The following is a 14,866-nucleotide window of genomic DNA, read 5'->3' as shown; positions in this document are numbered from 1 at the left end:
GTCACCTGACCTAACCCACACAGCCCAGGGAGTGATGCGCTCCTCCCTTAGAGCAGTGTAACACGAACCAGCCAAACTCATGCTGTGTCCAGGGCTGAGTGGAAGCTGTGGAGCGGAATCCTCAAAAGCAATACCACCTACAGAAACAGAGCCCAGGACCGCAGCCGTGAAATGGGAAGCACCGACCACAGGTCACCGCTGAGCGCAGCGCCCGCTACTGCGTATAGTAGCTGCTGTTATAGGCGTTCTCCGGGCTTTTCAAAAAGTCCTGGCATCTACTGTCTTGTGCAGGAAGGATAGTTTAGTCAGTACTTACCTGTCCACTGAGCCACCAAGGCTGCTGCATCTTGCATATTCTGTATATGCAGCTAAACAGGAAGACTCAGGAATACATCTGGGCGGCGACCCAAACACAATAGCCCACTGCACAATGGACGTATCTGTGGCACAGATAAGTACTGATCAAACTTTCTTTCCAACACAGGATAGAAGATGCCAGAATTGTATGAAAAGCCCAATTTATTAAGGAGTCACACAGAGGGTTTTTCTTCTGTAGGATTCCATAAATTAGTCAGAAGAAAAAGTGTTGCATGCTCCATCGCCAGATGTTTTATGGAGATATTCTCTCCTTGGGGCATTACCTCAATGGGATAATATCCCTGACTCTCTTGAACCTACTTTCCGTCAGTGTTCATCTTTTTTGCCGGACAGAATTACAAGGTATACTACCCTGTTCTGTCCGGCAAAAAAGACAAACACAGACAGAAAGCAGTTCAAACAGAGTCCAAAGTGAATGGATCCATAGTGGTACATGTCTTAAAATCTCTTTCAGTTATTCAAATGTAAAACCTCAAAGGAAAGCCTAGTGGCATTCAGAAATTAGTGTGTGAACGGAGCATAATTGTGTCATTCGGTTGTGTAAATGTGTATTTAAAATCCTTTGGATAATCGAAGGCATCAGCTTTGCCTCGCTCATAATGAGAATGGCAGTGTGATTGTTCTGAAAGCAGCCGACCCTCTACACATCTCCTTAAATAGGAAAATATCATCACAGTCATTCATTTCCCATTATTAATAACATCTGACTCAAACTCATTTGTGATCTGTGGATAGAGCCCCCCTCGTAGAGGAAATAGAAGGTGTTAATTACCTAGGCCTACAAGGAAGCAGTGCCTAAGTGTCACAACATTAGGACTGTGGGTAACCTGGTGTCTGCCAAGCATCTCTCAGTACCCAATTATACCATGAAAAGCAGTAATATTACTTGGCTAGCTCAAAAGAGATATGTGAGGCTGCACAGCATTCGCCAGTCGAATCACATCTATAGCTGATTATCCAATGATCCGTCAATTATGATGCCTTCGTCTAAATAGGCAAAGCTATGTTGCTGGATGTGTCACTCAATGGGTACAGAAACATTTGTCATAATGAATAGCTTGCTGAGATGTAGTCTACAACAGTCTCAATGTGAAGAAAATAATTTCTCTCTATGTCACCTACCATGTGAGCCTTGAGCTTGTCAGACACTGTTCTTTTTGCCTTCAGGAAATTGGCCAAGAAACAGAAAGAAACCCAAAGTGGATCTCAGAGGGAAATGGGCCTGGTGGCTTCAGATAAAAGCTCCAGCAAACTGAGCTCCACCCGCAATGAAGACACGTTCTCCAGCTGTCAGGACGTCAATGGATTTAGTAAGAGTATAACAGTTATTGGGAGGGAAATGCTGTATAATTAGGACAAGTATCAATCATGTATGCAATATTAGATCCATTGTACAGTCATAGGCATATACACAATTGGAAAGACTTATTAATTCCCACTGGGAAAAGTATTACTGTCTTTCCTTAGTCAGACCCAGCTTTCTCAGATGCTTCTTCTTCTGATAGACTAGCTATTAAAGTTTTAATGGAATAATTTTCTCTGAATACTTGCACTGAGATCCTGCTTAAGAACCTAAGCCTTTAAAACAGGTGTTTCCTAAAAAAATCAATAACATATTGTCCCTTGTTTATTCCTAAAAGCTGGTTATTGTTAAAGAGTCACTGTACTTTCACACAACTAACATAAATCAATAGTACAAGCGACCACAAGAAACTTTGTAATATGTTTTATCAGTGAGAAATGTCATGTTGTTAGCTGCCTTTTCTTAACCGCCCCCCCCCCTCCACCCCTCCCTTAAGATGTTAAGTCAGAGCAGATCCACAGGAGGATCATATTACACATGTCAATACAAGTCTATGGAGGGGGGGGGAGTGAGCAGCAGCATGAGTGAAGACTCAAAGAAAGACACTAAAGAGATGGCACAGCTACATGGATTTATATGTCCCTTTAGGAGAAGTTATGGCCAGGCCTAATGACATTTTCACTGCCTGGCCCTGTCAATCAAAGAGGAGAGGGCTAAGCAGATGCAGAGAGAGCAGAGCCTGTAGATGTAACAGCAACACTGCCGTTGCTCCTAGAAGCTCATTTACATATATCAAAACTTCATTTTTCTCAGCAATGTGGGCACATATGAACATGGGACCATCACAGATGCCTTTAAGTTGTTAAGCACACATGCACCAGGTCAGCCAGTTTCATAGGTACAAAACTGCTGATAGATGCCTTTTAAAGAGGACCTTTCACTAATCCTGATATGTCTGTTTTAGTAACTAACTACTTTCATTCCCCATGTAATATCAATTCTGGAGCATTTATTTTTATCACTCTATAGTATTTGTTTGTTTATTATTCCCTCTAGAAGTAATGAATGAATTGTCAGCAGCTTGGAATGAAGGTCTATTTGGGTGTTACCAGTCACTATCCAAATGATGCTGCTGGTGTCAGACTATTTAAATACAACCCTCAAGTGGTGATACCCATCTGGACCTTCGATGCAAACTGTTAGCAATTCAATCATAACTTCTAGCATGAGTACTATAGGAATTGCACAACATAGAGTCCTAAGAATAGATGCTCCAGAATTAAAAATAAAATAAACAGTAAGAAAAATAAACCTAATAGGTATCACTGGGTCCAAAAATGTCTGAACTACAAAAAAATATATGTATATATTTTCTTTCATACAGTGAATGCCCAGAAAAAAAATAAACATGCATCATTTTCTATTTTTTTTTTCTATTTTTGTTATCATCCTGTCTCCCCCAAACATTAAATAAAAAGTTGTCAAAAAGTCTACCCAAAATACCCCAAAATAGTAGTAATAAAAACTACTTGACTTGCAAAAAACAAGCCCTCACGCAGCTCTGTTGACAAAAAGAAAAAAATATTATGATTGTCAGAATATGGCAAAGATTTTTTTTTTCAAAGGTTATTTTTTTTAGTTTAGTAAAAGATAACGAAAACTATATAAATTTGGTATTGTTCCGACCTGCAGAATAAGGTTGTCATTTTTTGCATACAGTGAATGCCCTAAAAGCAAAACAAAAAAAAAAGTAAATATTTTTTTTATTTCACCCCAAAAAGAGTTTTTTTCCCCCCATTTTCCAATACAATATATGCTAACTTAAATGGTGCCATTCAAAATTATAACTTGTTTGGCAAAAAATAATCCCTCATATGGATACAATATGTGAGTGGAAAATGTAAAACGGCATGGCTCTTGGAAGGCGGGATGGAAAAAACTAAAATGTGAAACCAAAAATTAGCCTGGTCTTTGAAGGGATTGTGCCAAGCTTTCAAGTTACCCCCTAACTTCAGGATATGGGATAACTAACCAATCGGTGTGAGTACCCTCGCACATCCCAAGAATGGCGGTCCCGTTTCCCTGGCCCGATGGAGCAGTAGGCGGAACATGCACCCTGCTCCTCCATTCATTCTCTGTGGGACTACCTGAAATAGCGCGGTCACAGGAACCCACATTCTTTCCTCTGGACCATAACCTTTCCAGTGCACGAGATACTGAAGAGATCGACGGAGAAATTGTGAGTTCACTATTCTGGCAATCTGAAATTCAAGATTACCGTCAACCAAGACCAGAGCCAGAGGTAAGGAGGAGGTTCAGCAGGTTCGACATATCTTTTCAGTAAGGATTTGTGAAAAACATTATGAATTTTTAAAGCCTGCGGAAGTTCAAGATGAAAAGCAACCGGATTAATAATGGAAGAGATCTTATATGGCCCAATAAACCTTGGCCCCAACTTCCAAGAAGGCAACTTTAACTTAATGTTTCTTGTGGACAGCCACACAGAATCACCCACTCTCAGGTCCGGACTACTCATACGTCGCTTGTCAGCCATACGTTTATACTTTTTGCTAATTTTTTTTAATTGTTTTGAATTTTCCTCCAAATAGATGACAACGAAGAGGAAAATCTGTCCACTTCCGGTATACCAGAAGTCTCAGTACCAGAAAATGTGCCAAACTGCGGATGGAACCCATATGCTCCAAAAAACTACGACTTATCAGTGGACTCCTGCCTACGGTTACTTATGGCAAACTCAGCCAACGACAAAAATGAAGACCACGCCTCCTGATTCTCAGAGAAAAAAACATCTCAAATAAGTCTCCAGATTCTGGTTAGTGCGCTCAGTCTGTCCGTTCGACTGAGGATGAAAGGCTGAAGAGAAGGACAATTGTACCCCCAGGCGAGTACAGAATGCGTTCCAGAATCTGGAAACAAACTGAGTCCTCCTATCAGACAACACATCAGGGGGATACCATGTAGTTTCACGATGTTATCGATAAATACTTGTGCGAGAGTTTTAGCATTAGGTAGACCTGATAATGCTATAAAGTGTGACATCTTGCTGAAGCGATCAACAACCACCAGAATCACAGTTTTTCCTGAGGAATTAGGCAAATCTGCAATAAAGTCCATGGACAAATAAGTCCACGGTCGGGACGTGATAGACAAGGGAAGTAGAGATCCTGAAGGCCGAGGATGTGTCACCTTGGCACGCGCACAAATCTCACAAGCTGACATATAGCCCTTAACACATTTACGCAATCCTGGCCACCAGAATCTCTGGGAAATGACCTAAACTGTGGATCTGCTCCCAGGGTGTCCCGTAAGAAGAGTACTGTGATGTTCTTGAAACACCCTGTTCCGTAGTTCCGAAGGAACAAACAACTTCCCTAGAGAAAAAGAATCAGGTGCATCTCCTTAGGCCTCCAACACTTCTGCCTCAAGTTCAGAATAAAGGTGGATACAACCATCCCATCAGCTAATATCGTATCAGGATCCTCCGAATCACCTCCCCCCGGGAAAGCTACGCGACAAAGCATCCGCTTTGATGTTCCTAACCCCAGGGCGATAGGTGACAACAAAATAAAATCTGGTAAAAAAAAACAACGACTATCTGGCCTGCCTTGGGTTCAGACATTTAGCCAACTCTAGATAGGCCAGATTTTTGTGATCAGTAATTACCGCAATAATGAATTGCTCCTTCCAACCAATGACGCCATTCCCCAAAAGCCAACTTAATGGCCAGCAACTCTCTATTGCCTACATCATAATTTCTTTCAGCAGTAGAGAGTTTTTAGAGAAAAAAGAACATGGGCGCAATTTGCTAAGAAAAGGACCCTGCGACAAGACTGCTCCAACCCCGACCTCGGATGCGTCAACTTCCACAATGAATGGCTGTGACACATCAGGTTGCACCAGTATTGGAGCAGAAGCAAAACATTCCTTCACAGCTGAAAAGGCTTGTAATGCCTCATCAGACCAGACTGAGAAATCTTTCTTAGTAATATCTGTTAATGGTTTAACAACAGTCGAGTAACTCAAGATAAATTTACGGTAGTAGTTGGTGAACCACAAAAATTGCATGAGCGCTCTCTGATTTTCGGGTCAATCCCAGTCCAACACAGCACAGACTTTTTCCGGATCTCAACCCAAATATGAGAGTAGGTAACCCAGGAATTGCACTTCCGGAACCGCAAATATACACTTCTCCATCTTAGCATTCAATTTATTCTACCTTAGGATCTGTAAGACATGTCTCACATGATCCTGATGCTTCTCCATGTCAGATCAATAAATTAAAATATCATCCAGATACACCACCACAAACCTGCCTGCCAGAGGGTGAAAGATGTCATTGATGAAATGTTGAAAAACAGCAGGAGCATTGGTCAACCCAAAAGGCATGACCAAATTCTCAAAATGACCTTCAGGGGTATTAAAGCCCGTCTTCTATTCGTCCCCCATCTTGATCCTTACCAGATTATATGCCCCCCTCAAATCCAATTTAGAGAACACCTTGGCACTGACAATCTGATTGAACAAATCTGGGATCAAAGGAAGGGGATAAGGATCACAGACAGTAATGCGATTAAGCTCACAGAAGTCCAAACATGGTCTAAGGGTTCCGTCCTTCTTTTTTACAAAGAAGTACCCTGCAGCCACTGGTGATATGGATGGTCTAATATGACCTTTAGCCAAGCTCTCGGTGATATATTCTCACATGGCTATTCTTTCAGGTTCAGAAAGATTATACAACCGAGACTTGGGCAATCTAGCTCGGGTAACAAGATGGACGGGGCAATCATACTCCCGATATGGAGGTAACTCCTGGTCTCCACTTTCCGAGAATACATCAGAAAAATCAGAAATAAAAGAAGGTACAATTTTAGTGGTTACAACAGAAAGCGACGTGCTAAGACAGTTGTCTATGCAAAAATCACTCCAATCAAGAATCTGTCTCACTTGCCAATCGATGGTAGGGTTATGTTTGGATAACCACGGTAAACCTAGCATCAGAAGATCACGCAGACCCTCCAGCACAAAACATGAAATGGATTCTTGATGAGAATCTCCCACCTTTAGAGGAATGTCCTGCACAATTTGTGACAAATACTTTTGTGAGAGCGGAGCAAAATCAATTGCAAACACCAAAATATCTTTGTCTAATGCGCTTGTAGTCAAACCATGCATACAGACAAATTGGCCATCAACTAGGTTAACCACTGCCCCACTGTCAATAAATACTTCAATTCTCACAGTTTTGGAGTCTAGCGCCACCTTGGCAGGCAGGAGAAATCGGATACTACTGGTAAATGACAAAAGTACATTCTCAGATTCCCCACCCACACTACCAAGAATGAGAAGAGGACTAAAGACATTAGTTTTATTTCTCTCTTTTTAACCTTGACGTTTAACATAAGGACATACGTTAACAAAATGTCTCCCTTTGCCACAGAAAAAGCTGAATCTTTTCTTAACCCTAACTTTTTTATCGCCAGGTACAGGAGTGACTTCCCCCAACTGCATTTGGTCATCAGACATGAGCACAAGTGCCTCCCTACCCAAAGTGTCGGAAGAGGCCGCCTCCCCATATGATAGTGTGTCCTTAGCCAGAGGAAACTTAGATCTCTCCTTCAGGCATCTATCAATAAGTACAGCCAGAGACATGGATATTCGTGAAATGCCAATGCGTTCTTCAGGTTCTCAGATAACCCTTGACAGAATTGACTACGGAGGGCTGGGTCATTCTATTCAGTATCAGTTGCCCATCTCCTAAATTCAGAGCAATAGGACTCTGCAGAACGCTCTCCCTGCCGTAAGCCACACAGCTTAGTCTCGGCCAGGGAGATCCAATCTGGGTCATCATAGATAAGCCCCAGAGCTCTGAAAAATTCATCTACCGACTGTAGGGATTGTGATCCAGTCAGCAACCAAAAAACCCAAGATTGAGTGTCACCTTTCAGCAACAAAATAATAATCCCCACTCTTTGACTCTCGCCCCAGAAGAGTTAGGACGTGGTCTAAAATATAGTTTGCACGACTCCCTGAACTGAACAAAGATGTAAATTCCCCCGGAAAACCTATCCGGGAGAGCAACCTTAGATTCTGGGCAGGCCTGGTTCCCGCTGCTGGAAGCCACCGCTTGTGGTCTTTGAAACTGCTAGACGGCCGCGCGGAGGTCATCCACCTCCAAAGGCCATCCCTGTATATCATCGACCAGTGCAGAAGCAGTATCCATCGCTGCACTGACACAAACAAAATTACGTTTTTTTTGGCTGTTGATAATGTCACGAGTAATGGGGAGGGGATAACACCAAATGACACACAGAAGGAATAGACCGGAGTCTAGGCATCAAATCTAAGGGAGAGGGATGGTGACCTCCTAGGAATCCCTAGACCTCTTCCTGACTCCTGCCAGTATAAGTAGATCCAGAAGGGGGAAATACTCATACACCATAACCCAGGCCCTGAAGAACCTGGAAAGCCCTAGGAATGGTGGCAGGGCAGTGTCTCCCTTAGACCTAGACAATGAACAGGGCAGCAGGGAGCATGCTTGACCTGCCGCTCCATCAGGACAGGGGAACGAGACCTTCATTCTCCAGATGGCTGGAGGTCTGACCACTGGGTCCCTGTGGATAAGGGATACCTTAAAAATTTAGCACAACCATTTTAAGGGTTTAAAGGGAACGTGTAATCAGAAAATTACTGGTACCTATTGTTTAATTCCCAATTTTATGTATAACACATTTTTTAAGAATTTTTGGTAATGTTATTTTTAATTTTCCATTTCAATATCTATATTTAAACAAAAATGATAAATTGCTGCAATTTTTGCACTGGCCGCTAAGCCTAATAATAGGGGCCATATATTGGTCTGTACAGATCACTTTACTGCAGTTATATACCATTCTAATCCTGCCTGTAATGACAAGGAGATATCACTCCTATGTGTACAGATAAGACAGGATCCACCATTCACAATAGCTGATTGTCAAAGCTTATCTATTCCTTCCTTGTACAATGACCTCTGCACAGGTCACAGAGCATGCCCAGAAAACTCTCCATAGAAGTCAGTAAGGTCCCCTCCTTCTGACCATTGTGTCTATGGACCATGGGGCTGCAGTAAGGTAATTTTTTAATGCTTTGTAAATGCTGTACAGCTCAGGCAAGATGGCCAACCCCATAATTATGTTCAGGAAACAGAATAAAAAATGTGTAATCATAAAATAAAATCAGAATAGAAAAAGGAGATGTGTTGCTATCTGATTTTAACAGGCAGATAAAAAAATATTGTGACACATTTCCTTTAATGAATTTCACTGTTGCCCCCTTATCCCTTTCCTTGGGCAGAGTGACCTTTTGCGGTAAGCTCCCTCTAAAACAACCCTCAAACAAGCAATGATATCACAGTGAAATGTGTTAATGATGTCGTTGTGACATAGTATCTCAGCATGGACCATTGCCAATGTATTTGCCTCATGACCATGGAGGCTTGGCCAGATGAGACCTTAGTAAGACTGGGAACCTACTGAATGGTTTTCCTTTTTTTTAGCCCTTAAGAGTCACTGAAAAGAAAAATAATTTCCATCTTAAGCATTCAGTACAGTTCATTTTAAAGGGAACCTGTCATATAGAAAATGGAGTCTGACCTGCAGGGAGCATTATATAGAGTGGGAGGAGCTGAGCAGATTGATATATAGTTTTATATGAAATATTCTGTCTAACTATTCAGTTATTGATCTAAATCCCTGCTTTATGTACAAGAGTCCAGTGGGTGGTTCTAATCAGTGATCAATAGCTGTCTCTGTAGGCATGCTCAGTCAGGGAAGGCTGTCAATCACAGAGTAGGACCGTCCAGTGGACTCGTAAAGGGTTTGTGCCATAAACTACTTTTCAATCTAAAGTGTATTTTTTTATCAATTATTCTAGTTCCTATTCCTCATTGGATTGTTGTTGTTTTTTTTATTTTATTTTATTTACCTCCTTTACTATTTTCTATTATCTCCCATGATTGAATCCTACTTCCTGGCTTGTCATGTGACTTCCGTCCCATCATGCCTTAGGGCAGTGAGATGTTGTTTTTGTTCTTACCATTGACACTTCCTATGTCCCACATTGCAAGGCTCCAAAGCAGGACGTAACATTCAACAAAGCCATATTCCCTGTGTAGGTACAGATGTAGTTGAGCATCCTGGAGACACAGGGATACTTTAACCTGTAGGCTAGAGTAGAAGACCTTTCTTGTAAAGACTATGCTGGGTTTTCCATAGCTAGACTGATATGTAACCTGTCTTCCTGCAGGCACTTCCTCTCCCTGCTCCTTCTCTATACAAAGCAAAAACCTGCAGGGAAAGTCCTTACTCAATTCCTGCTACTCAGGTAGGGCTTTACAATGAACAAGCCTATCCTGTGAGAATGCTATTGCAAGCCAGTGAGTTTGTCCTTACGAGGAGTGCGACTGCCAAGCTAAAGTGCATGAGCAAAATTCTAAGAGAGACTGTCCTTTCCAAAAAGAGTTTTGCAGGAATGTGGTGAGAATGAGATTAGCATTGAGGGGCTTAGAGTTTAGGTGCAATAGCCATATAATTATGTTTTCCCTTTCGTAAAACCTATCTGGGCAATTGGGTCCTCATTCTGTGTTTTTTCTCCTTCACATCTTCACCCTCCCTGCCTCCTTGGACTTCATTCATCTGCCAGTTTCCTCAGACACCGTCCCTTCTTCAACACTTCTAGGTAACAAAACCATAGCTGACAGCTTGTCACTGGGTTCTAGCAGTAGTCCATGTACTTGATCAGTGATACTGAATAGTTGCATGAAGGACAATTGATTACTTTAAACAACATACTGTATGTATTTAGTTTAGGCCTGTATGCCATTTTTTTACAGGCAGCATACAACTCAGGTTCCTGACTGATTGTCAGTATATTGAGTTTACCAGGCAGCACACAACTCAGGTTCCTGGGCCCATGTCAGTATGCCATGTCTACAAGACAGCAAACAACTCACTTTCCTGGGCCCATGTCAGTATGTTGTGTCACAGCTTGGCTTTCCATTACTTGGGGGTAATCATTTTCTGCCCTAGCTCTGTATCTGACTACCCTGACCAAGGCAGAACAGCTTATTAGTGCTCCCCCTCCAGCACATGCCCCTTAAACCCTTTGCAAGCTCCTGAAGTTTGACATTGGTGATGGTTTTGGGCTTACGAGCAAGTCCCTGCTTTACTAGTCCCATAGGAGGGCACTTCTTAGCTTCCCTACTTTATAACTGCATACAATATAATTTATTTTATTGGGTATATATCACACTTAAGCCAATCTGTTCTTTTGAAAACCATTAGAAGAATCAAGATTTTCACAATTTGCACTTTTTTTTGTAACTTAGCAGCTCAGCAGATCCAACAAAAGATATTGGCTCATTGCGGTCTTCACAATTTCACATATAGATAGGCTTAAAACCATTCCATGCATGCTTGCCCTCTCCCAGTCTGATTTCCATCCTGAACCTACCCTTCTTACAGACAGCAGCCATGTAGAGCTGAACCAACCCACACTGACCATACAGACCCACCCATACCGGACATGTGAGCCATTGGAGATGGCATATCCCCGTGGACAACTCCAGCCAGCCATCCGTGTGGCAGATCTTCTACAACACATAACCCAGATGAAGAGAGGACAAGGGTATGGGTTCAAAGAAGAATATGAGGTGAGTTTTTCTTTGTCTTTGACTAAAGGGAATATTTTTGATGGATGTTTTCGAAGCATATAACTGAGGATGCCATTTTATGTATCAAACAAGTATTCATGGATATGAAGCCTATTTTTATCTATGAATCAAAGAAATTTTTTACATTTTCATGTTCTGTGAATACTGGAAATAATCAACCTTGGTAATCTGGTTCTTACAATATTAAACAGTAATTTTAGATATATTTTATCCTCCTAAAAATTCCTTTGTATGGGTTCAGCTTACAAATATTGTGGGTATGTTGAATTATCAAAATTCTCCTGTGAGCGCCAAAGCATTGTGTCCAACCATTGATCTGCTTAATTTTTACCTTCAGTAAATTACTACTGTATGCAGAATTTTTTTTTCATTTCAATGTTTAAAGGGTATAGACACCATTGGGGCACTTTTTTTATTATTATTCCATTCTGTGTATTTTGGGCCAAAAACTCATTTAAGCTAAATTCTTATATTATCAGGGAATTAGAAATAAGGGCTACAGATCGATTTGTACGAGAAGCTCTCTTATGGATTCAGAAGTATTCTGCAGCTACAGTGAAACTGAAAGCTGTAGAAGACATTTTTTCATAAAAACCACCTGAAAAAAATATTTAAGTCCAAAATAAATATAATGCAATAATAAACAAATTCCCCAAAGGTGTCCATACCTTTTATCTTTGTTCATCATATAACTCGCCATGTCTTTGAACTGTCTCCACTCTTGACATGTCAGTTTTAGTAGATAACTGTGTTCCCCACAGAGCTCTGTGCTGTGCCATTCCACATTCATTCCTCCTAGAAATGTGTGAATAACAAATTACCAGTTAGGGTTTTGTCACAACATTGTCCAAACATACAGTCAGGTCCATAAATATTGGGACATCGACACAATTCTATTTTTTTTGGCTCTATAAACCACCACAATGGATTTGAAATTAAACGAACAAGATGTGCTTTAACTGCAGACTGTCAGCTTTAGTTTGAGGGTATTTACATCCAAATCAGGTGAACGGTGTAGGAATTACAACAGTTTGCATATGTGCCTCCCATTTGTTAAGGGACCAAAAGTAATGGGACAATTGGCTTCTCAGCTGTTCCATGGCCAGGTGTGTGTTATTCCCTCATTATTCCAATTACAATGAGCAGATAAAAGGTCCAGAATTCTTTTCAAGTGTCCTATTTGCATTTGGAATCTGTTGCTGTCAACTCTCAAGATGAGATCCAAAGAGCTGTCACTATCAGTGAAGCAAGCCATCATTAGGAGGAAAAAAACAAAACAAACCCATCAGAGAGATAGCAAAAACATTAGGCGTGCCCAAAACAACTGTTTGTAACATTCTTAAAAAGAAGGAACGCACAGGTGAGCTCAGCAACACCAAAAGACCTGGAAGACCATGGTTAACAAGTGTGGTGGATGACCGAAGAATTCTTTCCCTGGTGAAGAAAACACCCTTCACAACAGTTGGCCAGATCAAGAACACTCTCCAGGAGGTAGGTGTATGTGTGTCAAAGTCAACAATCGAAAGAAGACTTCACCAGAGTGAATACAGAGGGTCACCACAAGATGTAAACCATTGGTGAGCCTCAAAAACGGGAAGGCCAGATTAGAGTTTGCCAAACGACATCTAAAAAAGCCTTCACAGTTCTGGAACAACATCCTATGGACAGATGAGACCAAGATCAACTTTTACCAGAGTAATGGGAAGAGAAGAGTATTGAGAAGGAAAGGAACTGCTCATGATCCTAAGCATACCACCTCATCAGTGAAGCATGGTGGTGGTAGTGTCATGGCGAGGACATGTATGGCTGCCAATGGAACTGGTTCTCTTGTATTTATTGATGATGTGACTGCTGAAAAAAGCAGCAGGATGAATTCTGAAGTGTTTTTCGGGCAATATTATCTGCTCATATTCAGCCAAATGCTTCATAACTCATTGGACGACGCTTCACAGTGCAGATGGACAATGACCCAAAGCATACTGCAAAAGCAACCAAAGAGCTTTTTAAGGGAAAGAAGTGGAATGTTATGCAATGGCCAAGTCAATCACCTGACCTGAATCCGATTGAGCATGCATTTCACTTGCTGAAGACAAAACTGAAGGGAAAATGCCCCAAGAACAAGCAGGAACTGAAGACAGTTGCAGTAGAGGCCTGGCAGAGCATCACCAGGGATGAAACCCAGCGTCTGGTGATGTCTATGTGTTCCAGACTTCAGGCTGTAATTGACTGCAAAGTATTTGCAACCAAGTATTAAAAAGTGAAAGTTTGATTTATGATTATTACTCTACCCCATTGCTTTTAGTTCCTTAACAAGTGGGGGCTCATATGCAAACTGTTGTAATTCCTACACCGTTCACCTGATTTGGATGTAAATACCCTCAATTTAAAGTTGACAGTCTGCAGTTAAAGCACATCTTGTTCGTTTGTGGTGGTGTATAGAGCCAAAAATGTTAGAATTGTGTCGATGTCCCAATATTTATGGACATGACTGTAGCTGAAAATGTCAGACTGTGTAGGGTCACTCCCTACACGGACACGGTGACCAGGGGGCATGGTTACAACCAGTAGTCCATTTATTCACAAATGTATAAAAGGAATTGCAGAGAAATGGCAAAACAGAGCAATACAAAAAGTTTCTACAATATTATGATATATTGAAGTGGTGAAAGGTCCTCAGCTTTTTTTATATTTCATTTTGTATTTCTACTTTCACGATACAGTTTTATCCCTTCAGCATCTGCTGCTTAATGGGAAACAAGCCAAAAACATTTACATTATTAGACTAATTCGCAATTTATTTTCTACATTTCCAAGCACTTCCAAGCATGTATAAACAACTTTTGGTAGTTGATAATATTAGATGTATATAATTAGCTTGTCAACTCTTTTTTGTGTAATTCTCAAACTTCTTTCATATAGAAAATAATTATTTTAAAGTGGTATTCCCATCTCAGACACTGGTAGATGCCCCCTCTTTTACCTATCCTAAATTATAGCATATCCATAAATGTCTACAATCAGAAAATGATTTTCCGGGATCAGCAATTCAACTATTCTCAGGATAGGTCATTAACATCGGATCTGTATGTTACATCAGTGGCCAGTACTCACTACTGCTCCACTACTTATGGCAGGCATGGGTGCCGCTCCACTCACTCTGTGTCTGTTGCAGACTGTATGTTGAGATATTCTTCGTTGAACCACATCTCATTATGCAGTTGCAAGGGTTAAAGAGGTTGTCTCACTTCAGCAAATGGCATTTATCATGTAGAGGAAGTTAATACAAGGCACTTACTAATGTATTGTGATTGTCCATATTGCCTCCTTTGCTGGCTGGATACCGTTTTCCATCGCATTATACACTGCTAGTTTCCATGGTTACATCCACCCTGCAATCCATCAGCGGTGGCCGTGCTTGCACACTACAGGAAAAAGTGCGGGCCTCTATAGTGGCC

At 41.2% G+C, this 14,866-nt stretch overlaps 1 protein-coding gene across 1 annotated transcript in view; it reads left to right on the top strand.

Annotated features, from left to right (window-relative positions):
• PTPRT (protein tyrosine phosphatase receptor type T) overlaps nucleotides 1-14,866 on the top strand; it is a 374,586-nt gene that overhangs the window by 305,189 nt on the left and 54,531 nt on the right. Inside the window, exons 17-20 of the mRNA XM_044296567.1 lie at nucleotides 1,546-1,688; nucleotides 9,986-10,063; nucleotides 10,382-10,417; nucleotides 11,203-11,390. Of these exons, the coding sequence (XP_044152502.1) occupies nucleotides 1,546-1,688; nucleotides 9,986-10,063; nucleotides 10,382-10,417; nucleotides 11,203-11,390 (445 nt within the window). The remainder of the gene's footprint in view (nucleotides 1-1,545; nucleotides 1,689-9,985; nucleotides 10,064-10,381; nucleotides 10,418-11,202; nucleotides 11,391-14,866) is intronic.

Source organism: Bufo gargarizans, chromosome 6 (assembly GCF_014858855.1).
Source record: "Bufo gargarizans isolate SCDJY-AF-19 chromosome 6, ASM1485885v1, whole genome shotgun sequence".
NCBI classification, from domain to species: domain Eukaryota; kingdom Metazoa; phylum Chordata; class Amphibia; order Anura; family Bufonidae; genus Bufo; species Bufo gargarizans.
This window is presented reverse-complemented; position numbering and strand designations above follow the sequence as displayed.